Source organism: Diceros bicornis, chromosome 8 (genome assembly GCF_020826845.1).
Source record: "Diceros bicornis minor isolate mBicDic1 chromosome 8, mDicBic1.mat.cur, whole genome shotgun sequence".
NCBI lineage: Eukaryota > Metazoa > Chordata > Mammalia > Perissodactyla > Rhinocerotidae > Diceros > Diceros bicornis.
In genome coordinates, this window is record NC_080747.1 from 2623830 (window position 1) to 2647288 (window position 23459).

General features: G+C 49.6%; 1 protein-coding gene across 6 annotated transcripts in view; it reads left to right on the forward strand.

The window, feature by feature from the left end:
• The window catches only part of RGS12 (regulator of G protein signaling 12), a 130420-nt gene that overhangs the window by 10272 nt on the left and 96689 nt on the right, over positions 1-23459 (forward strand). For 2 of the 6 annotated variants that reach the window (XM_058546625.1, XM_058546628.1), the window contains exons 1-2: positions 12267-12577; positions 14915-16895. In XM_058546625.1, the coding sequence (XP_058402608.1) occupies positions 15015-16895 (1881 nt within the window). In that variant the 5' untranslated portion in view covers positions 12267-12577; positions 14915-15014. Of the gene's footprint in view, positions 1-12266; positions 12578-14914; positions 16896-23459 lie in introns of those variants that run through there. The other 4 variants (XM_058546626.1, XM_058546627.1, XM_058546629.1 and 1 more) reach the window with 3 other exon arrangements.

The window sequence follows — 23459 nt, forward strand, 5'->3', positions numbered from 1 at the left end:
GAGTGCAGCAGGAGGCGTGGTGCGAGCAGGAGAGGGAGCGAGCTGAGCGCTGGACCTCTGGCCTGCCTGGTGGCAGGGACAGCAGGGTGCTGGCAGGCCCCCCAGCCAGCCTCTCCTCCTCGCCCTGTCTCCTGCCCCCTATCTTCGCTGCGATCACTGCCATCTCCCACCTGGGTATCTGGCCGCCTTCCTTCTGCTGAGCTGCTTCTTTCCTTAATTGAGACCTTTCTTAAATTCCTTCGTGTGTAGAAAGTTCTTAATGTGAACAAAAAGTTACTTCAAAATGCACCTACCTCGGTATCTTTGTTAAGCACAACACATTGGAGAGTACACTAGTCCCCCCTTATTCATGGGGGGTACGTTCCAAGACCCCCAGTGATGCCTGAAACCACAGGTGGTACCGAACCCTGTATATACTATGTGTTTTCATATGCGTATGTACCTATGATAAAGTTTAATTTATAAATTAGGCACAGTGAGAGACAACAATAACTAAGAATAAAACAACAATTATAACAGTATACTGTAGTAAAAGTTACCATTGATCTTAACAGCCTCAGCATTTGATTTTTTTTCTTTCCTTATTAAGTTGAGAACTTTCGCCTTTTCACTTAAAAGAAGCACTTTGCGCTTCTCTTCAGCATATCCGAATTGCCAGCGTCACTACTCTTGCGCTGTAGGGTCATTATTAAATAAAATAAGGGTGATGTGAACACAAGCACTGTGATACCGTGACAGTCGCTCTGATAACCAAAATGGCTACTAAGTGACTAACAGGCAGGTGGCGTGTACATCGTGGATCCTCTGGACAAAGGGATGGTTCATGTCCTGGAGGCGATGGCGTGAGATTTCATCACACTACTCAGAATGGTACGCAGTTTAAAACTTATGAATTTTTTATTTCTGGAATTCTTCATTTAGTATTTTTGGACCAGAGTTGATCGAGGGTAACTGAAACAGCAGAAAGCTAAACTGCAGATAAGGGGGGGCTGTCTGTAATGCAAAGTGACAGGAAAGAGTCCCTGGGTCAGGCCAGTGACTGGGGCCCCGTGTGTGATTGGGAGATGGTTCTTCTGGACCTGGGTGCCTGATTCGCAATGTGTGTGTCTTTTGAGTCCCTTGAGACTGCAGGTGGTCTGTGTCATCCTCAGGGCATTGTGTGAACCCAGCCAATCGTTGGAGGTCTTAGATTTTTCTTTCTTTCTTTTAGATGAGAGAGCTTGTGAACATTTGTTTCTCTTCATTGGTTATCCTGTGGATTTTGCTTGATGTAAACTTTACATTACAAAGGAGGAGAATCACTCAGAAAGATACAATATATTAATATTTTTGAACCAGAAAAATGGACCTTTGTAATTTAAAATAATATCTTTTCTGCTAAATCTAGACTTTCTTCTGCATTAAAAAAAGAGAAAGCGCTAGGTTAGCGATGCTGCTTGGTGTCAGGCCTTCTCCTGTGCGGGTACTCTGGGAACCAGCGATGAAATATTCAGGCAGTGGTGTAGGTATCCTGTTCCCACAGGCTCTTCTGTTCTGAGGCTTTGGGCGCTTGCGGGGTCCGTGGGTCTCCCTTCCTTTGGGGGCAGTCCCTCTCCTTCTTCTGCAGCCTGAGCTGTCCTGGGGGGCCGGAGAGGTGAGGGGAGCTAAGCTGCGTTTGTCTTCCTGGGCCTGGGTTCCTCCCCACCCCGTGTATGATAGCTTGCTGCTGTAAAAATGCGCATGTAATGTGTTCTCTTGAAGGAAGAAGGAGCCAGATGAGTTTAAAGCTAGGGTTTTAAACTTTATTTATGTGGTAAGTGTGACATTAGTGTAAATGTATTTCTTCAACTTTATATTATTTTTGGAATTCCATTTCCTTTTAACATTATTAGACTGTGAGTAATAATTGTGTGTACATTCTTCTGATGTTTTCACAGAAATGAAATGTTCTTAAAGTTGCCAGTCTTTAATTTCTTCTCTCCCTTTCTTATTTCTTTCTCCTCTTTCCTGATTATTTATATTTGTTGTATTTCCTAATTCCAAGAGCTGCTTTACTGTTTGAGTAAATTCTTGTCTCCATCCCTAATTGCTGTGTGGCTGCTCAGCAATGAACTGACTCTTCCTAACGGAGACTGACTGGGAAGGCAGAAGAGAGCGTCCTCCTGGGGACCAGAACCCAGGCATCAGATACGTGTCCCTGCAGCTTGGCCTCTTGGTTTCTTTGGGCTTGAGGTGTTAAAACCTCAAGAGTTGACATTTAAAAAAAACTCACGCAAAAACTCTGCTTAATAACAAAATGCTGACCTGGAACATTTTATACATTGTACTCTTCTCTTCAGCCTGTTATAAATTATTCAACAACCGTGCCTACTAATAATTTTGGTAGCTGCTGTTCTGCTTCCTCAATTTAAGATTAATGTTCACATTTGGAAGATAAAGCTGCCAAGGAATTGAGAGACTCTTTGAAAACCTGGCAAATTTTCGTTAGCAGAAGTACTCCAAAGGAGGTCAGTTTCTGCATAGACGTTTGCTCTCATGCTGCTGGTGAAAGGGAGCAGCCGGTGCGGCGAAGAGCCCAGACTGGAGTACGGCAGCCCTGGGTTTGAATCCTAACCCCGTCTTCAGTCATGACTGTAGGCACGGTGTTGAGCCTTGGTTTCTTCGTTTGTGAAGTGGGGCTGTGTTTAGCTCGTGAGTTATGAGTGATTAGGTCGTCGTCCAGTTGTAGTGTTTTTTTTTCCTTGTCTTGTTCCTGTTCTCAGAGGGATGGCCTTCAGCTGGTAAGTTGTTTTTATTAGCCATTTATTTCCATTCTGTAGTCATCTCTGGTGTATACAGCATGATTTCCTTAATCACCTCATCACAGATTAAATTGAGGAAACACTTTAAAAAAATATTTAATCATGCATTGCTGCCTAGAAATAAATGTAGTGCTATTTTGTATGTATTTATAGCAGGAGTGGTAACACATCAAATGATAACATTGATATTTGCATTATGTGGTGCATTAGTTATCTACTGCTGTGTAACAGATCGCTCCCCAAATGCAGCAGTCCACGACTACGAGTGGTGTCATCTCACAGTTTCTGTGGTCGGGAAGTGGGGTGAGGCTTAGCTGGTCCTCTGTTCCGAGTCTCATACGAGGTTGTGATCAGGATATCAGCCGGGGCTGTGGTGGGTGAGGATCCGCTTCCTTACGTGGTAGTTGGTGGCCTCAGAAGATCCACTTCCAAGGTCTCTAATGTGGCTGTTGGCAAGCCTCCTGACCTTGCCGGCTGTTGGCCAGAGACATGGTTCCTTGCCATGTGGGCTGCTGCATAGGGCAGCTCACAGCCTGGCAGCTGACTCCCTCAGAGTGAGTGAGGCACAGGGTGAGCAGGACAAAAGCCACAGTGTTTTTATAACCTGTCTTGGAAGTGACATCTCACCACTTTTGCCGTGTTCTGTTTGTTAGAAGTAAGGCGCTAGGTCCAGCCCACACTCAAGGGGAGGGGACTGCCACAGGCGGCCTACTAGGAGGCAAAATTGTTGGGGCCCTGGCCCCAGTGATTCATGTCCCTCCCGCATACGAAACACACTCCCCCCAAGTTCCTGCCATGACAGCATCAGCTCAAAATCTAGAATCACCTAAATCAGCTCCAGGCATGGATGAGGCTCCCTGTTGAAAGTTTCTTGAGTACAGCTCCTAGAGTGCACTTCTCCATACATAGACCTGAACTAAAGTGACCAGCTATCAGCCCCTCCACCCACACCAAAAATGCAATGTTGGGACAGACATAGGATATCCACTGTAGATACTCCTGCCCAAAATAAGGGAAAATGGGAGGTGTAAAGGAGTCACAAGTGCATAGCAATTCTGACATCTAGCCTGGCAAATGTTGGAAGTTCCTTGATTAGGTCTTGAGATTTGGGGCAGTGTCTCTCACTCTGCCTTCTGGGCTCCTGATTCCTCTCTCTCTGTCATCTTTTCCTTTCCATGAAAGATAGCATGTGTTTGCAATTGAGTCGTTTTCTCAGCCTGCTTCCTCCAGTAGAATTTTTGGGATCCCGTGCTCAGGTTTCAGTTTTTACCACCTCTGACCCTTTCAGTCCAGGCTGGCAGTGTTTTTACTGATACAGTTTTCTGGAAAACTTTGTGGGCCTCCTGTGAATCTCATTGGTGTTCACTCCACCAGACAAGAACCATCCCTCAAATCTCTTTGAGATAAGCCCTTCTCTACCTTGGGCTCCTGAAGGGTGAGGGACAGTGCCTGTGAACTTCTAGAGGCTCAGTTCTTCAATGAGAGGGTCTGTGAGGCACACCCTTAATCTCTTTAAGGGGCTTTGTCTATCTCTTTTATACCTTTACTCACACACAGCAGTTTTCACTTGATTTCACATGCACTAGGACTTTGCCTTGCACAGAAATGGAAGGTAAGGTGAGGCGTTGGCTTTTGGGAACATTTAGGGTCCGTGTGGGTGGTGGAGTCCTCGGAGGAGAGTCAGGTGGCAGGAGGCGAGACGATGATGACAGGAGTTTAGAGGAGCTGTGGAGAGGAGGAGACAGATGCAGGCGAGCTCTCCCAGGGAGAACAGCTCAGCGTGCAGGAGGAAAGCAGGTGGGGTGAAGAGGGGTACCTGGAGGCTGTGCTCATGGGCTGTCAGTGCCTCCCCTCTCCTATGTCATTAGGATTAGTTTAGTATAATTGGATTTTCATTTTTGGGCTTTCCATATGCTCATCAATCAGTTACTAGCCTTGTCTGAAAACTCTTGGTGATTGTTTCCTTCCTTAAATATAAATAGGTATCAGTCTGCTCTGGCAATGGAACCTCAGGACCACCCCTCAGGGTACCTGTCACACACCTGGAAGATGACGTGAGCCGGGAGCATCACATGGTCCTATCCATGTGCCCAGCCCACCAGGGCACTCTGCTTCTGTTTGGGTTGTGATGTTTCCAGGGACTTTGGTGGATGAAAGTTCTGCATCTCTTGCCTGATTATCTGGGCAGTTAGGCTGACAGCTTGCCTTGGAAGAGCTGGGTTGGGTTAAAGGGGGATAAGGGGTTAAGGGGTGATGGAATTTGGGAACAGGGAATGAGAGTGGGATTCTAGCTTCACTTTAGGGAACTCAGAAATGTGCCAGAGTGGATTTTCTCAGTTTTCTGATGTTTGGTTTCCTTTCCTCCCTTCACTCTCTATTCTGTGTTGGTACTGATCCAAATTGTTGTTGATTGACGTGGGCGGTGGGGCGAGCCCCTATGTTCACGCCCACCCATCTAGCTCAAGTGTGTGAGATGATGGTTGTGCTCTGTGACGACATGCCTCGCCTTCCACCGCAGCCGTGAGGTGTGACTTGCTGTTCTGCTCCTAGGGCTGGAATTTGCTGATGCATCACACCCTTGCCGATCCCTGTCATAGCTCAGGCAGGGTCTCCTGGACGGGAGCTGGGCGTGGTGGGGACAGACCCCCAGCAGCAGGGGGTGCACACTGCAGAACGCTGGTCCCTCAGAGGGATGGAGGAGTACCAGCAAGGGTGACAGCAACAGCTGAAGTGGAAGGTGAGCCTCTGCCAGGCTTGTGTGCGATCTTGTCTCATTCTCACAATGTCAGTAAAGGGGCTCTGTGCTCTCTGCTGTACACGGGACCAAGGTCGTCACTTGACCATGGTCGCAAGAGTGCAGGGCTGGGCCTCTGGGATCCAGCTCCTCAGTCCAAGGGCCTTGCCTGGAACAGTCTGCTGGACTCTGTCTGAGCTGTTGTTGCACAGCCAAAAGATAGGCTCCCCCAGGATGGGCTCCCCAGGACAGCCTCCACCAGGCATGCTCCCCCAGGCTGGGCTCCCCCGGGGGTACACCCCCAGGATGGGCTGTCCAGGATGGGCCCGCCTGAAAGTGGGCTCTCCAGGACAGGCCCCCCCAGGCAGGCACCCCCAGGGTGGGCTCCCGAGGACAGGCTCTCCAGGACGGGCTCCCCCAGGATGGGCTCCCCCAGGATAGGTTCCCCTTGGGTAGGCCCCGTTGTCTCTGTTGTTCCCTCTCCCTGGAATGGTGCCTGCATAGAGAAGGCACTCCTAAGTATTTGTAGAATGGACATGGACAAACCAGCAGCTTGCTCCTTTGTATTAGCAAAGCTATTTTAGTGCCTCTGGTATGTAGGGGAGGGGTGTTAAATTCTGCACTCAGAAGGTACTGCCTGTCCAGCAGTCCTTTTAAAAGGGCGCTTCGTTCTTCGTTCCCAAAGTCCAAGAAATCTTTTAGGGACAGCATGGGACATTTTTCTTGCCTGGTGTATTTGGGCTCCAGCCCACCCTGCTAGGATGTCTGGGGGCCTGGGCAGAGGAAATGCACGGGGGCTTGTTTACGCATTATTGGTGTTTATCGGGTTCTTCGAGTTCAGGACGTGTGATCAGATATTGGAGGCTTGTTCTGGGAACATTGCCCGCATTGTACCTGTCTGTCTAGTTGGTTGACGATTTAGGTGCCTCTGCTGACTTCACATGAGGGAAGGGGCCGAGCTCCTCCCAAGGCAGCCCTGCACTGGGCTAGAGCTTGTGTGGTGGGTGAATAAAAAGAAACACAGCCCGAGAAGTCAAACAAATGGTATTGATAGGAGACTGTGCTCCCAGATAAGGGATGTCCAGTTCATCCTGACAGGAGTCGCAGTGGGACAGATGCAGACACAAAGCGTGCCATTGCAGCACCTCCCCTCCTCTAGGTGGACCATCAGACTGAAATGGAGACACTGCACAGGCTGCTTTTTCTGGCCACGCTCACATTCTAGAGCCGTCACAGGTTTGAAGTCCTGGGGATGGGATTAACAACATGGCTCACTCACGCGGGTACTTGGGGTGCTGGCTGCACCTGGGCAGCGTGGCCAGTCTGCAGGCACACTGTGGGCACGGCCTGTGTCATCCAGCGGGATGGCTGGCCTTCACCTGCCTGCTGCCTTCTCACTGCTGCTGTGTTTGTTCTTCAGCAAGCACCTGAGAAGCCATGGAACCTCGAGGGCTGGGCTCTGCTGTCCTCAGATGTCTGCTGGCAGATTCTGGTCCTTCTCTCTGAAAATTTGATGGGGTTTTTTTCCATTTACTCTGCTTAGCACTTGGTGGGCCCTTTGAATTTAAAAGTTCCCATCTTTCTGCAGCTCTGGGAAATGATCCATTAATCTTTGGACCAATTAGCTAACCAGGTATTATTGGGCAAACATTGACCATGACTAATGAATTCAGTCAGTCCATCCATCCATCCATCCATCCCCCCATCCATCCATCCCCCCATCCATCCATCCCCCCATCCCCCCATCCCCCCATCCCCTCCCCCATCCACCCATTGTCCCCTGAGGCTGTGATAACCAGTTGCTTGTGCAGAAGCAGCCTGGTTACAAACCAGTCCCTGAGATTTGGCATAACTGGTGGCTTGGGACTTGTGATGAGCCGCTGTGCTTTTCTCTGTCCTGGGGCCTGAGCACAGTGGCCTGTGTCCTCTGAGTTGTGGCGGTGGGGCTGGGGAGTCTTCCCTTTGTTTTGGTGGCTGCAGGATCCTTCTGCTGTTTCTTCCAGTTTCTTTCAGTCCTCCTTTCCCACTTTTTTTTTTTTTAAGTCTTTGAGGCCAAACATCCCACCAAATGCTAAAATCTGGCTTCAGTTTCAGTTGCCTCCAAGGTTCTCCAAAGAAAATTTTGTTTTCCACATAATCTACAATTTAAGTCATACAACCCCACATACACCCTACAAATTGGGGGAAACCCTTCCTGGCTGCCCTCTGTGGTGATGCAGTGCGGATGAACAGACTTTTCACTGAATTTACCCCTGTGTTTTCTTCCCCTCTGTTCCACGCTTCTCCCCTCGGGATCTCCTGGTTGCCCCTCGTGGTCTCCTAGCTCTTCTGTGGGGTGCCCGTCTCCTGGTCCCTCTCTCTGCTGGGGAAGCTGCCCTGGATTTATCCTCCAGCCCTGTGTTGTTTGTGGGTTTTTGTCGGCTTTCTTTTCGCATGGTTGTTCCTTGTTTGTGATAGCCTTTTCTTGAGGCCTTATCTTTTTGAATCTCCGTATGTTGTGATTAGGATTTTGAGAATCTCTCTGGGAGCCCCGTCTTGTGTCTGCCCCTGCCTGTGCTTCTGAGGAGATGGCAGCCTGTCACTGAGAGAGGGGCAGCTTTGGGGAAGAGAGTTTGTTTTGATTGTTGAGTTTGAGGTCCCCCTGAGCTTGAAGGAGAGATGTGGGCAGAAGATGAGCACATGGGAGACCCCAGCCTTGGGGTGGGTCTGATTGCCCTGGGAGAGGGGAGAGGGCTTGGGGACCCCACACTTAGAGGGGAGTGGAGAGGCTGCTGCCCCATGGAGGCTGCGGGAGGGGGAGGCACATCATGTTGAGTTTACAGAGAGGTTGGGAGGGAGACTGAAAAGTGTCTGTCGGGCGCAGCTCCATGGGTCCTCGGTAGCCAGAGTGAGAGCGTGTGGAGGCATGGAGGCTAGAGGCCAGTTTGGAGAGGGAGGGAGCGGGTGGGAGGTGAGGCACAGAGACCCCAGTGTGGCTGAACCTTTGAGAAGCTGCTAAGGGGAGAAGCCAAGTAGCTCCTGCAGATGAGGAGTCAAGTGGGGGTCTTTTCTCCTTTTAAATTTAGAGAGGCTTGGGTACTTAAAAAGCCAGTGGATGGTCCCCTTGAGAGGGAGAGAGAAACTGGCCTGAAGTAGGAAGAGGGTGTGAGCACTGGACGTCTGGCCCGAGGAAGGCGACGGAGGCCTGTGGGATGGCATGTGTCGTCTCTATGAAGGAGAACGGGAGGGGGAGCCTGCACAGGGTCTAGAAGGTAGGGTGGGTTTGTGGCATCTGAGTCAGCCAGAGGAGTGTCGTAGAGTCGACGGGAATGCTGAGAGCCCCTTGGGGGCTGAGAAGCATGAATTTGGAGAGGGACCCAGGTGCCCTGTGGTGTACCAGCCCTGTGGCATGTGCTATGGAGAAAGCACGGTCAGTTCCTACGTGGTGGGGTGCCCCAGGTGGGGGCAGAGGACATGGTGCTGGACAGGAACGTTCCTGTGGACTGCAGGCTGAGTGAGGAGGGCAGGCTGGAGGGAGGGGCTGTGGGGCGGGAGAAGCAGCAGGGCCAGTGGGGCGGGCCCGAGGGTGGTCGCCAGGCTGTGGCCACGAGGGGGCTAGCCGCAGTGAGGAGGAGGAGGCCTTTGGGGTGGGGAGGTGGAGGGACGGAGAAGGCTGGGGGTGGGACGTCCAGATGGATGGAGCATGTGGGGGAGAGGAAGACGGTAAGGCAGGGTGGGGGGAAGGTGTGCCGTGGGTGATGAGGCCGAGTTGGGGATAACTGAAGTGCTGCCTGGGTGCCCAGAAGGATGGGGTGAGCTTAGGTGGAAGTTAGGGCCCCAGGAAGAGGAGGAGGGGATGCTTCCAGCAGGTGTGTTTGGGTATAGACATGCGGAGTTAGGTCGCTCAGGAGAGAGTGCTCAGCCGGTTGCTAGGCCGTGGGGGCACCCCTGGGGAGGGCATTGAAGTTCAGAGAGGAAAGGGGCCTCGAGGGACAGGGCCAGGGCCACAGAGAAGGCGTCCTCGCCTGGGCGAGGGGGCCTGCTCTGTGGAGCTCAGTGGGCGGGGCTGCCTACCACCGGAGGGTCCCTGCTCGGTGTGCTGTGCCCCTGGGGTCCCTTGGGAGCAGGTCACACTGCACACCCCTCAGGAAGCTGCTGCTGTCAGCAGCCTCCTGGTTCCCTTGTCCCCGAGCTGAGAGGTCTTCGAAGGAAGGGACTGTTGTTCTCTCATGTGGCAGCCCTGTGCCTGGCCCACTCCCGCACAGAGTTGGTGCTCGGTGGCACCGTTGGCCGGGGGTGCAGAGTCTGCACTGAGGGTGAGTCAAGTGATGAGCAGGGCTAAAGGAGCCCTTTAAGGATCATAGCATGGTGAGGCCGTCGGTCCTTGTGGCAGTAGATGGCCCGGAAATGGCCTTGGTGAGCCAAGAATCTGCCAGCTCATCCTCTGTGGCGTCATGGGGGCCTCCTGTGTTGGGGAGGGGAGGGCCCAGGTCAGTCTAGGTCAGGGGGAAGCAGGAAGAGTGGCTGCGGACTTGGAGAGAGCTTTTCAGGGGTCAGGTGGCCGGCTGCTAGAATGGGTGGAGGGTGAGGCAGCTGGGAAGCAGGGACGGGAAGGGGGCGTCCTGGTGTCTGTGTCTGCATGGGGGATGTATTGGGTCTTCCGTGTATGTCCCCAAGGGAGGTGTTGGGGGGAGGTGGTGCCTGGTGGGTGTTCAGCGCCACGGGCAGTGCCAGGGCGGTGGTTGGAGATAGCTGCTGTGACACAGTGATAGGGAGTGGGGTGGGTACTAGGGGCAGGGGTCTACTGGTGGGCGGGTCCCAGTCAGAGAAGGTGGCATGGTGCCACCAGCCTCCTGCACTGACTGGGGCCAGGCTGCCGGGGCATCCCCAGTGTTGGAGGGACTGTGAAAGTGGACAGCGCCTGCTCTCTCTGGCCCAAGGCTACCTCTGCTTCTCCCAAGGCTCCCTCTGCATGGGGATAGAGAAAGTTGAGAACAGCCAGGGTCCAACTCCACCTCTGACACCAGTTAGCTGTGCAGCCCGTAGACAAGTTACTTAACTTCTCTGTGCCTCTGTTTCCTCATCTCACAAAAATGAGAATAATAATCGTACCTACCTCGTAGTGACGTTGCTTATGGACTCACAAACTAATATATGCAAAGTCCCAAGAACAGCCCCAGCCCGTGCCAAGTACCGTGTAAGGTTCCCTGTTGCAAGTATTACTCTTGTCTTCTTATTCCTGAATTCTCCCCTTCTCCTCAGTGTGTTAGATGCTTTCTGCCTCATAGGAAGTACTCCGTTTCTCTCCCTCCTGTCACGTTTCCATGCACTGTCGCTGTTCTTTATTGCTTTGGTCTTTTGGCCCCCATGCTCAGTTCAGGGCCTGTTGCACTGTGAATTTCTGTAACCTTTGGTGGCACAATCATGGAGAGCTGGAGTATCATCCTCACAAAACGTCCACTCTGCATGGGCAGAGATCGGTCTGAGCTGTGTGGACCCATGCCGTGCTCATCACCTCTCCCTGGCATGGTTTTCCCGTCTCATCTGCCAGCAGACTTCTGCTCCCTGTACAGGGGGCTGAGTGGACAGCTGGGGCTGGCTTGCGCTCTGTTCTGCTCGGGAGTGAGGCCTTTTGCCTCATCTAGCTCCTCCCTCTCTGGGGCTGCTGGCTGCTCAGGGCTGGGATGCTGCCTGGAAGGGGGTAGGTACTCACTCAGTGGCTGTGAGTGGAGAAATTCTTCAGAACGGGACTCTGTCTACCAGCCTTAGACCTTGGAAAGGAGTAGGGACCGTCATGGCACCTGGCATGTATTCCTAGCTCCTGATAGTCTGAACAAGTGAGAGAAGGAATGACAGTATGGCAGGAATCAACTGATCTTTGTTGTGAGTGGGGGGAGAGTGGAGACCCTGAGTTGTAACTGTGCCATTGGGAAGCCGTCACTTGGGTGAAGCACTTCCTTCTGCAGTTACCTTTTCTGCAAAATGAGGAGGCTGGATTAGATGATGTCTTCATTGGTTTGGGCTGCTATTGCAGAATACCATAGCCTGAGGGGCTTAAACGACAGACGTTTACTCCTCACAGTTCTGGGGCTGGAAGTCCATGCTGGCCAATCCCGTGTCTGGTGAGGACCCCCTTCCTGGTTCATGGATGGCTGTCTTCTCCTTGTATCCTCACAGGGAGGAAAGCAGAGAGCAGGGGAGAGACCCTGTGTCTCCTCTTCTTTCACAAGGACATTAATCCCATCATGAGGGCTCCACCCTCATGACCTCATCTAAACCTGATCACTCCCAAATACCATCACGTTGGGGGTTAGCATTTCAACGTGTGAATTTGGGGGGACACACACATTCAGCCCATAGCAGATGATCTCAGGTCAGGGTGCTCCAAGTGTTGCCACCTACATCAGAGTCACCGGGAAGGTGTGTGCGATGGGCTCTGTTAAAGCAGGCGGCTCCTGGCCCCTCCCCAGACCTACCAACCAGAGCCTCCGGGTGGAGGAGAGGGACCCAGGAACTGGCATGTCAGTAGCCCAGGTGGCGGAAATACCAGCTGAAGTTGGCAACTAGTGCCCTATGGTTTCTTTTGAATTTCATTGTCTGTCCCACTAGTTTTACTGTTAGTTGATACAGTTTAAGGAAAAATTAGACCATAGGCTGAACTTATAAAATGTGATTATAGATATTAAGATATTACTTATAAGAATTAGAAACAATTTATTTTTAATCACTAGAGGGACATGGCAGTAAGAGTCTAAGAGAAACGTTTGGGTAAACCATGTACAAGACTGTTATTCGATAGTATGTCGTACAGTGTTATGACTCCGTGGCGGTCAGATGAATCACAAGATAACTCTGCATGTAAAATTGGGAAATCATTTCCTTCATAGGGGCAGCATCTATTATTGTTTGGAAGAGAAAGCCAGGAGGTCTCCTGTGACTGGAGGAAACCAGCAGGGTCTCGCTGAGCTCTGTCCTGGAGAGTCCACAGTGACAACGGACACTTGCAGTAACATCGGGAACAGCAGCCGCTTTGATGTGTCGCGTCTGCCAGGAGCCAGATCCTGTCTGAGCATTTTTCAGACAGGTTATTTCATGCATATCCTCTATCCCCCTCCCCCACCAATAGGGTGATTCCCCTTGTACATGTTTCCTGTGGCTGCTGAAATAAGTTACCACAAATTTAGTGGCTTAAAACAGCACAACTGTGTTCTCTTACAGTTCAGGGGATCAGAAGTCCAAAGTCAGTCTCACTGGGCTGAAGTCCAGGTGTAGGCAGAGCTGATTCTTTCTGGAGGCCCCAAGGGAGAATCTGTTTCCTCGCCTTTTGTGGCTTCTCGGGGTTGCCTGCAGCCCTTGGCTCATGGCCCCTTCCTCCATCTTCACAGCCAGTGGCTCTAATCTCTGCTTCTGTCATCGCGTGCCCCGCTCTCACTCTGACCCTCCTACTTCCTTCTGATAAGGACCCTGTCGTTACTTGGGGCCCACCTGGAGAACCCAGGATAACCTCCCATCCAGGATCCTTCACTCGAGCACATCTGCAAGGTCCCTTTGGTCGTGAGGTGACATTCATGGGGTCCTGAGATTAGGCATATTTGGTGGGGGGCATTATTCAGCCCACCATACCCTTTAAGAAGATCCAGTGAGAGGACCCTAAAATAAAATTCTTGGCCAACTTTAATATATACGTTTTAAGTGATGAATATTAAATAGTTATGTCTAGTCATAATATTTAAATGATTAATTTAGCACCGCTTAGATGTTAAATAATATGGTAATTTAGAATTAAATTGTTATTTTTTCACTCTTATGTATCATAAAATAATTTTATTCAAACATGCATCCTACATATCATCATCTTTGAAGCTACTCTTGGAGTCATCTAATAATATACTTTCCGTTTCGTCTAGTTCTTTCTCTTTTTGTGTGTGTGTAAATTACTTTGAATTATGCTTCTGTTACTGGAAACTTTATCCCGAGACACAAGAATTTCTTCTAACAACTTTAAAACAATTATTTCAAAAACATACACTCTTTAAAGAACATATTCTCCATTATATTTTGGATCTTTACAACATAAACGCTTGCTGTATTGCTTTTTAAAGTGATCTTGAAAGGGTTTTGTGTAGAAAAGACGTCTCACTGCAGCCTGACTACCGGGCCCTGAGAGGCCTGTGCGGGCCTGGCCCTTGGCTGGCGTCTGGGAGCCTGCATGTCGGGAGGGTTCCCAGCACCCTAACAAACAGTGCGGTCTGTGCTGACGCCCCTTTCCTCCTGGGGGTCCAGAGCTGGGCACGTGCCAGGCACAGGGACCCACCTGACCAGCCCCCAATGAAAGCCCTGGCTCTGAGCCTCTGACGGGCTTCCCTGGTGGACAGCACGCCACAGGTGTTGTCACAACGTGCTGCAGGGGGAATTGAGCGCATCTCGTGTGATGCCACAGGAGAAGATCCTGGAAGCTGGCGCCTGTTTCTGCTGGACTTCACCCCATGTGCCCTCTCCCTTTGCTGATTTCATTTTGTATCTTTTCACTGTGATAAATCTGAGCCGTGAGCATGACTATATGCTGGGTCCTGTGTGTCCTCTTAGTGAGTCATTGAACCTGGGGGAGGTCTTGGGGACCTGACACAGATTTGTTTTCGATGATAACCAATACTTTTAATTAGCAAGTCATCCCCTGGAATAATTAAGTTAGTATTAAATTCGTTTGCTCTTTCTGGTGGTTTTATCTATTCCGTTATGTGATCTCTGTAGTACTGACTGAGGCCGTTTCAGGCTAATGTTTTCCCCACATGGTACCATGTTCAAAATAAATTAGTGAGGGGCATGGAATTTGAGAGAATATAAGCTCACTCCCTTTCCTGAGGAAAAACTTCTCATGGCAGGGGTTTGTGATCTGAGACGGGGCTGGACCAGGGGTCGTCCAGTGCCTTTCTACCCCATGTCTGTAGCCAGCGCTGCTTTTTCACTCTGACTCTGCCCCTCCTGTTAAATGCAGACTTGGATGCACTGGATCTGGGGAAGAGCCCGAGAGCCCCCCAGGAGGCCGGGCTGCTGGTTCTTGGACCACACTTTGAGTAGTAAGGATCTCGAGGTCTCTTTCCATCCAGACAGGGAGGAGAAGAGTGCCAGGAGGCACATTCTGTTGGAGTCCTGTATTCCTCAAACCCAAGGCGGGATTAGCCTCAGAGAGATCAATGTTGTGAAGAAAACCTGTCCTGGGAAATGTTTTCTACTTTGGAAGGAAATTCTTAGCCTGACTTTAAGATTTACTGCTTCTCTTTCACTTTAACATTTATGTAGTAACTAGAGACTCTTGCTATGATGGTTTTTGTTATGAATTATCTTTTTATGTTTAGGTAATACCAGTAAGCGAAAGAAATATGGGCTTTTAAATAATGAGCTATTAATTTTTCTTCCTTAGGGCATTATTTCAAGAAAAAATATGGTAGCATCAAGCATTCCCTGAACTATGGATCCCTTGGAATAATGAACTATGCTCCTGGTCGTAGAAGCACATCAAGATGTATAGAGCAGGGGACACAGCAGAGCGCCCGCTGCATGGGACGGCGCCCCCTCGCATGAGGAGTGTGGAGGTGGCCCGAGGGAGAGCAGGGTACGGATTCACCCTCTCTGGTCAGGCGCCTTGCGTGCTCAGCTGTGTCATGAGAGGGAGCCCTGCGGATTTTGTGGGCCTCCGCGCTGGTGACCAGATATTTGCTGTCAACGAAATCAACGTGAAGAAAGCATCCCATGAAGATGTAGTGAAATTGATTGGGAAATGTTCTGGTGTCCTACACATGGTGATTGGTGAAGGTATCGGCCACTTAGAGTCCTGTTCCAGTGATGAAGAAGTTGGATTTTATGAAGGAAAAGGCTGGCTGAGGCCCAAACTTGATTCTAAAGCGTTAGGTATAAATAGAGCAGAGAGAGTCGTTGAAGAAATGCAGTCTGGTGGAATTTTCAATATGATCTTTGAAAATCCTAGTCTTCGGGCAAGCAGTTCAGAGCCCTTGAAATTGAAACAAAGATCCCTTTCAGAGTCGGCTACTGCACGATTTGACCTTGGGCATGAAAATGTAAATAATCGGAATCCCAGCCTGCTTTCTAAAGAGGAAATATCAAAAGTTATTAACGATGATTCGGTTTTCAGTATTGGACTAGAGAATCATGAAGATTTTGGATTGGATGCAAGTATTTTAAATGTTGCCATGGTTGTAGGCTACTTAGGTTCTATTGAACTTCCTTCCACAAGTTGCAACTTGGAGTCCGACAGTTTGCAGGCCATCCGTGGCTGCCTGCGGCGCCTGCGGGCAGAGCAGAAAATCCATTCTCTAGTAACCATGAAGATCATGCATGACTGCGTGCAGCTCTGCACCGACAAGGCTGCTGTCCTGGCCGAGTACCCAGCCGAGAAGCTGGCGTTCAGCGCTGTGTGCCCGGACGACAGGAGGTTTTTCGGGCTTGTGACCATGCAGACGAGTGATGATGGGAGCCTGGCACAGGAGGATGAAGGCGTCTTGCGGACTTCCTGCCACGTGTTTATGGTGGATCCAGATTTGTTCAATCACAAGATCCATCAAGGTATCGCTCGGCGGTTTGGGTTTGAGTGCACAGCCGACCCCGACACCAACGGCTGCCTTGAATTCCCAGCATCCTCTCTCCCTGTCCTCCAGTTCATCTCTGTGCTGTACAGAGACATGGGCGAGCTGATTGAGGGAGTGCGGGCCCGGGCCTTTGCGGATGGGGACGCGGATGCCCACCAGAACACCAGCACCAGCAGCAACAGTGACAGCGGCATTGGGAATTTCAACCAGGAAGAAAGGAGCAGCCGGGTGCTTGTGGTCGACCTGGGCGCCAGCTCGGGCAGGCATGGCGCCAGCAGCAGCACCTGGGAGGGTGCAGGTGGCAGGGGCTCCCAGCCCTGGGGCGCCCCCTGGAACGCGCCCTTCTCCCACGACCCTGAGGGGGGACCCACGTTTGAGGCCACTCCACAGGCTGACAGGTTTCGGGACTTCGGTAAGCATTTAGGGCCCGCTTCTCATGTGGAGGTCCCCCCGGCCTCCTTGAGGAGTTCAGTTCCTCCTTCCAAGAGGGGCGCCATGGGCGCTGGTGGTGGTTTTGGCCAGCGGTGGCTCCCAGTCCACGTCCTGCAAGAGTGGCAGTGCGGACATGCCAGCGACCAGGAGTCTTACACGGACTCCACCGACGGGTGGTCCAGTGTCAACTGCGGCACACTGCCCCCTCCCATGAGCAAGATTCCCGCGGACCGCTACAGGATGGAGGGCAGCTTGGCACAGCCCCTGCTCAGCGTCCAGAAAAGGGACTGGTCCAGGAAGGCTTTTGGGATGCAAAACATTTTTGGTCCCCATCGAAATGTTAGAAAGACTAAGGAAGACAAAAAGGTAAGCCTGTTAGGAGTGGTTCAGTAAAACTGAGCTTGGTTTTATAGCTTAGGCAATTACTGATGAAATGGCAGTACATTAATGCCAAGTTCCCTGTCCCAGCCTCCTCTGGCTGCCCTTGTGGCCTCTGTTGGCTGTCACAGGATGTCTGCTTTGCTCCTGCTGCAGTCTGTGTCTTGCCCGGGAGCTCTCTGGGCTCTCGTCCGCGCTACTGGCCCTGGTTCTGCCTGCTCTCTCAGTGGGTCCTGGGCAGGACGTCTGGGCGGAACCGATGGTGGTGGAAGGGCCATTGACTTCTCACAGCCTGGGGTGAGGCCCTCCTCCCCCCTTCCTGCCCTTTCTGACTACCCGTGCCTGGGAGGGTCCTGTCCCTGCAGCTTCTTCAAAGCCCATTTCATCTCTGGCCCAGAGTCTTCACCCCGGGGTCCGAGGTGAGAAAATTCTTGAAGCACAGAGACCGTTCACTTCAGGACAGGGAGCTTCACTGTGGTGTTGATCCTTGTACTGTTTCCTTCATCAAGAAAATCCTGCTACGAAAAAAATGCCAGCTGAACTCAACAGTGGCTAGTGGCTGGAGCTCCTTGCTCGTTGCAGATGGACATCAAACAGTTGGGGGACCATGCTTGGCGTAGCACTGCCCCAAAGATCCCAGATCCATCAGTGCCCCTTTGGGGCCTTTGTCTGCCCACATAGGAGCTCACTGTGGAGCATGAGGGAAGGAATCACTGTAAAGGACTTTGCTTAGCAGAAGCACCGTGGTGCTGCTGGTGGTCTGATGCTGCGAAGTGGTCTGATGCTCGGTTTGGAAGCAGGATGGATCTGCGGCTGGGTGAGAGGAGGATGGCGCTTAGCTCAGTTGGTTTCGTTTCAAAAAAAAAAAAAGAAACTTTCCTCAGAGGATTTTTATGATGTTAAAATACCTTTTCTGTGTTCACATTTTTGTTCTCAATAGCTGAAAATCTCACGAGAAAACCCTTCAAAGACCACTTGCTGGTTAGGGCCTGAAAACTGTGGGGCAGTAGTGTTTGGTGAATGTTGTGTTCAAGACCCGTCCCCTTCCCAAGTCTTATTATTTTTCATTATAAAACACATTAAAGAAAATTTAAAGTTGGAGGAAAGGACAGATCCCCTGTAGTTTTACCTCCCCAAAGTGACCATGGGTAACATTTTGATGTCTATAAGTAAAGATTTTTGTTTTTATAAACATAGTTGTAATCATATGGATTTTCGACTCAGTTCCTCAGCTGGCCGTGCTAGTAGGAGTTCTGCAGTTGTGTGGCCTTCCCCTCCTTTTGTTGTCCTGCCATCTCAAATGCTCCAGGCTGGATTCTCGGGGTAGTGCTGCTCCTGCCCCTCCCCACCAGGCCCACACACGGCCCACCTGTGGTGTGGACGAGGAGCTTCAGCCTGGGCTTCCCTGTTGGGTGGGGCTGGAGCTGGGGAGGGAAGGCCCAGGAAGGTGTCTAAAATGTTCTTTGAAATTGGAAAATTTACCATCTCTTTGAATCATATCCTACAAATGGGTTTTCTCCATTGCTGTTGTGTAAGTGAATAATGACATTGATAGAAATAAATGATATTTGTATGGTTCTTTGTGGACTACAGTGCAACTGCACGTCCATTCTCATTGAGTTGGAAGTACCCTATCTATACACTGTAGAGCGCTGTGCTGTGTTAGATTACTCACAGTGGGGTTCTGACCTCAGGAAACCTGAGAGACAGTGATGCTGTCGTCCCCCCAGTCTACAAGTGTGAAGTGACCAGTCCTGGAGAGGTTAAGTGACTTGTCTTAAGATTCAACAGTTGGGAGGCTGGCCCGTTGGTGCAAGTGGTTAAGTGCGTGCGCTCCGCTGCGGCGGCCTGGGGTTTGCCAGTTTGGATCCTGGGTGCCCACCGACGCACTGCTTGGCAAGCCATGCTGTGGCAGCATCCCATATAAAGTGGAGGAAGATGGGCACGGATGTTAGCCCACGGCCAGTCTTCCTCAGCAAAAAAAGAGGAGGATTGGCAAATGTTAGCACACGGCTGATCTACTCACAAAAAAAAAAAAAAAAAAAAAAAAGATTCAACAGTCGGGATTAAGCAGGGTCATGATTCAAACCTTGGGCTTCTTTTTTTTTGAAAGAATTAATTTTTTTTAGAGCAGTTTTAGGTTTACAATAAAATAGAGAGGAAGGAACAGGTATTTTCCACATACCCTCTGCCCTCAAAACAGCCTCCCCAACTATCAACATCCCCCACCAGAGTGGTACATTTGTTACAATTGATGAACCTCCACTGACACATCCTAATCACCCAAAGTCCATAGTTTCCATTAGGGTTCATTCTTGGTGCTGTACATTCTGTGGGTTTGGACAAATTTATAATGACATGTGTCCGTCGTTGTGGTATCGTACAGAGTAGTTTCACTGCCCTAAAAATCCTCTGTTCTCCACCTGTTCATCTCTCCTCCCACCTGCCCCAATCTGGACCACTGATCTTTTTACTGCCTTTTTACATATACATAGTTATATACATAGTTATCTTTTTACTATAGTTTTGCCTTTTCCATAATGTCATATAGGTGGAATCATACAGTATGTAGCTTGTCAGATTGGCTTCTTTCCCGTAGTAATATGCATTTAAGTTTCCTCCATGTCTTTTCATGGCTTGATAGCGCATTTCTTTTTAGCACTGAATAATAGTCAATTGTCTGGATATATCACAGTTTATTTATCCATTCATCTACTGCAGGATATCTTGGTTGCTTCCAAGTTTTGGCATTTATGAATAAAGCTGCTATAAACATCTGTGTGCAGGTTTTTGTGTGGACATAAGTTTTCAGCTCATTTGGATAAATAAATACCAAGGAGCGGGATTGCTGGATCATGGTAAGAGTATGTTTAGTTTTATAAGAAACTGTCAAACTGTCTTCCAATGTAGCCGTGCCATTTTGCATTCCCACAGCAATTGTCAGTGTTGTGGGTTTTTGCCATTCTAACAGGTGTGTAGTGGTATCTCCCTGTTGTTTTAATTTCATTTCCCTGATGATAAATGATGTTGAACATTTTTCCATGTGCTTACTTGTCATCTGTATGTCTTTTTTGGTGAGATGTCTGTTACGATCTTTGGCCTATTTTTTAATCAGATTGTTTTCTTATTGTTCAGTTTTAAGAGTTCTTTATACATTTTAGGTAACAGTCCTTTATCAGATGTGTCTTTTGCAGACCTTTTCTCCCAGTCTGTGGCTTGTCTTCTCATTCTTTTGATATTGTCTTTTGCAGAGCAGAAGCTTTTACTTTTAATGAAGTCTAGCTTATCAATTCTTTCTTTCATGGATTGTGCCTTTGGGGTTGTATCTAAAAAGGAATCACCAAACCCAAGGTCATCTAGGTTTTTTCCTGTGTTGTCTTCTAGGAGTTTTATAGTTTTTTTATTTTATATTTAGGTCTATGATCCATTTTGAGTTAATTTTTGTGAAGGGTCTAGATTCATTTTTTTGCACGTAGATGTTCCAGCACCGTTTATAGAAAAGAAAGACTATCTTTGCTCCATTGTATTGTCTTTGCTTCTTTGTCAAAGATCAGTTGACTGTATTTATGAGGGTCTCAGTCTTCTTTTTAATGTTCTTTCATCTTGAACAAAAATGTAGTGAAAATGTCGGTATTGCCTGCTATTCCTTACCCTGCAGCACAAGGGTGATGTCCTTGTGGTGGAGTTGGCACGTCTCTGGCGTTGGGATCCTGGAGTGGAGCACTCACCAGTTCACTGTGAGCCTTATTTCCTTATTTGACTGTAAGCTCATCAGGCCAGGCATCTTTATTTTCATTTTACTGACAAGGAAAGTAAGGTTTATACATATTAAACGACTTGCCCACAGTCAAGTGGCAAATAAGTGCTGAGACTAGGACAAACCTAGGGCTCCGTGTCGCCTCCTACATTAGAGACTAGTTTGTATGACCTGTAGTTCCTTTTGTAATGTGATGGGACATACAATTTATCTGAAAATAAGTAGTAATGAATTGTGTTTCATTGGGTTCCTGCTATAACCTCTTGAAATTTATCAGTTGCTTTTTACTTTGCTATATGGGTGCCCCTGTGTTATGAGCTCAGTCTAATCCCACAGCCTCCTCCCCTGTTGGAGTGGCAGAAGCTTCCAGAGGTCATGAGGTGGGTCTCCCGGTGTCCGGCCTGGCCTGGCCTGAGCTGGCTGGAGGCTTGTCAGCATGAACAGAGGACAGGCCAGGAAAGGATGAAGGAAGTGCCCAGAAATGAGAAGAAGAGGAAGAGGCAATAGGAAAGGGAAGGAGAGAGATGCTAGAGGTCGCGGAATGTCGAGTGGTTGGGTGTCCTAAGTTACTCTGGGTTCTTCTCCGTGGTAACAGTGGCTTCTTACTTAGCACAAAATCAGGCTGTATCGGTCAGGATCCAGCCAGGAGACAGAACACACGGCAGTGATTTGAACAGGGAAAATTCAGTGTGGAGAATTGTTAACTCGGCAAAAGGTGGTTAACTGCTGAGAGAGCTCTAAGGGAACCTAAGGCAGTAACTGCAGAAAGAGGTGGAGGGAAAAATAACAAGGAAGAGACTTACGACTCAGAGGAAGAGGCCGGGCCCGTAAGGCTGCGAATGAGACCTTGGAGGAGAGGTGTGACACCAGTCCACTCCACACCACCTGGGAGACAGCCGAAACAAGAAATGAACTCCTATTGAACTCTTATTCAGACTTGACGCTTCCGTCCAGCACCTTCTGCTGGCAGATCCTGCCGTCGAGCCAGCGGGCAGGGGAGAAATGCAGTCTGCAAGGCCCGGCGCTGGTGTCTGAAGCTGGGCGGAGAAGGGTGGGTTTGGCGCTGAGGCGATACACTGATGACTGGCACAGCACAGCCGTTTGGCTGCCCAGCATCCGTATGCCCGTTCTACACACATCCAATCTTCCGCACGACAAAAGGAGCCAGGTGGAAGCCCCAGCAGGACGCAGCTGCTCTCTGTCGAAGTGAAGACTCCTCGCCAACACAGTCCCAGTCGCTGTCGATACTTGTGGTGGTGGTGGTGGCTTTTCTGAACTAACTCTGTAGAGTTAATTCTTGGCTGTGTGTGGCCACACGGTCTCTGCTTGGTTAGCTTAGTGGTCAGCTAATGACTGGACAGAGATTTCCTTAGATGCCTGGAACCAGTCGGTCTCCCAGTCTTTGCTGAGGGGCTCTGTGTGCGTGTTGGGGCACACCTTCGGTGCTCAGCCAGGCACTTGACAACTCTGCTGTGGCCTTCACGTCCTGCTTGTGCAGAGCCTCAGGGTCAGCCAGAGATGAGATGTAGGGTCTTCTTAGGGCTTTCTTGAGCATGCACAGCCCTGGGAATATGGTGGAGCTTTTCAAATCCCTATGGACATCTCATTCCCCAGCTTTTCCTTAAGCCAGCCTTGGCCACCTGTGCCCACGAGGGGTATTTCCTGTGACTGTGGGGCAGCTCTGGCCTGAACGACTTTGTGAGCTCCTCCCTCCAATGGGCTGCAAGCGCAGCTGAGCCCAGGCCTGGGGAGGGGCCGCTGCCAGGGCTGTTCTTTCCTCAGGCACCCTTTCTCGGCCCGAGGATGGTCTCTAGTGGTCACTTTACACGTTTCTGATTGCTTCCATGTTATACTTGATAACTCTATAGTAAATATTCCCTTTTAAATTACTGGCACACAGCCTTTCTTAATTCTGTGTACACAAAAGAAACCCAGCTATTAGTTGAAGTATGTCACTGTACTGAGTCACGAGTTGGTCTCTAAGTCCTATCAGTTCTGTGTCCAGGTGGTCACCGGATTCATCTTTTAGTTACTCTGCTTTACCACTGCTTTTGTCACTGCCTTCTTGGTCCTTTATTCCCGAGCTCAATCCAGGTCTCGGCTGTCTGTCACCCCTTGCTGCTGTGGAAGCCCCAAGGGACACACGCTAAAGAGGAGGTCCGCTTTTCCTACTCTGCCCCTTCAGGGGGTCATGTCTCTGCCCAGGCTCTTATTATGCTGGTCAAGTGGGAGGTACACAGAAGTGTACCTCCAAGTGGCATTTGGACCTCTTCCTGGTAACGTCCAGAGCTCTACCCCAATCCCCCACCCAGGTAATGCTCCGGAAGCTGACCCCTCAGCAACATGTTCCTCGTTTGGGGAGGAGGGAGGATTGGGGCTGGGAGTTGGGAGCTGGGCACTTGTAGACTCAACTGAGTGTATGAAATTGTTGAAGAGAGTTAAATAATGTTTATAAATGGATCATCTTCTCTTTTGTTTACTTTGCTTTTCTTTCTGCTTAATGTCTGTAGCCAGTCGAAGTAGAAGTTGGTACTAATGGAGATAAAATTTAAAGTCTATGACTAACAAAAGGGATTGATGTGAAATTCAAGATCTTGAAATGCTGTCTATATCATAAAAAATGATTGTTATGTTTAATTTGAATTAAGGATGTTTAATTCTGCTTCTTTGAAAATTGATACTCTAAGAATAATATTAATTAAAATATCTGGTTAAGTAGCAAAATCCACATTCTTTTTTTTTTTTTTTTGTGAGGAAGGTCAGCCCTGAGCTAACATCCATGCTAATCCTCCTCT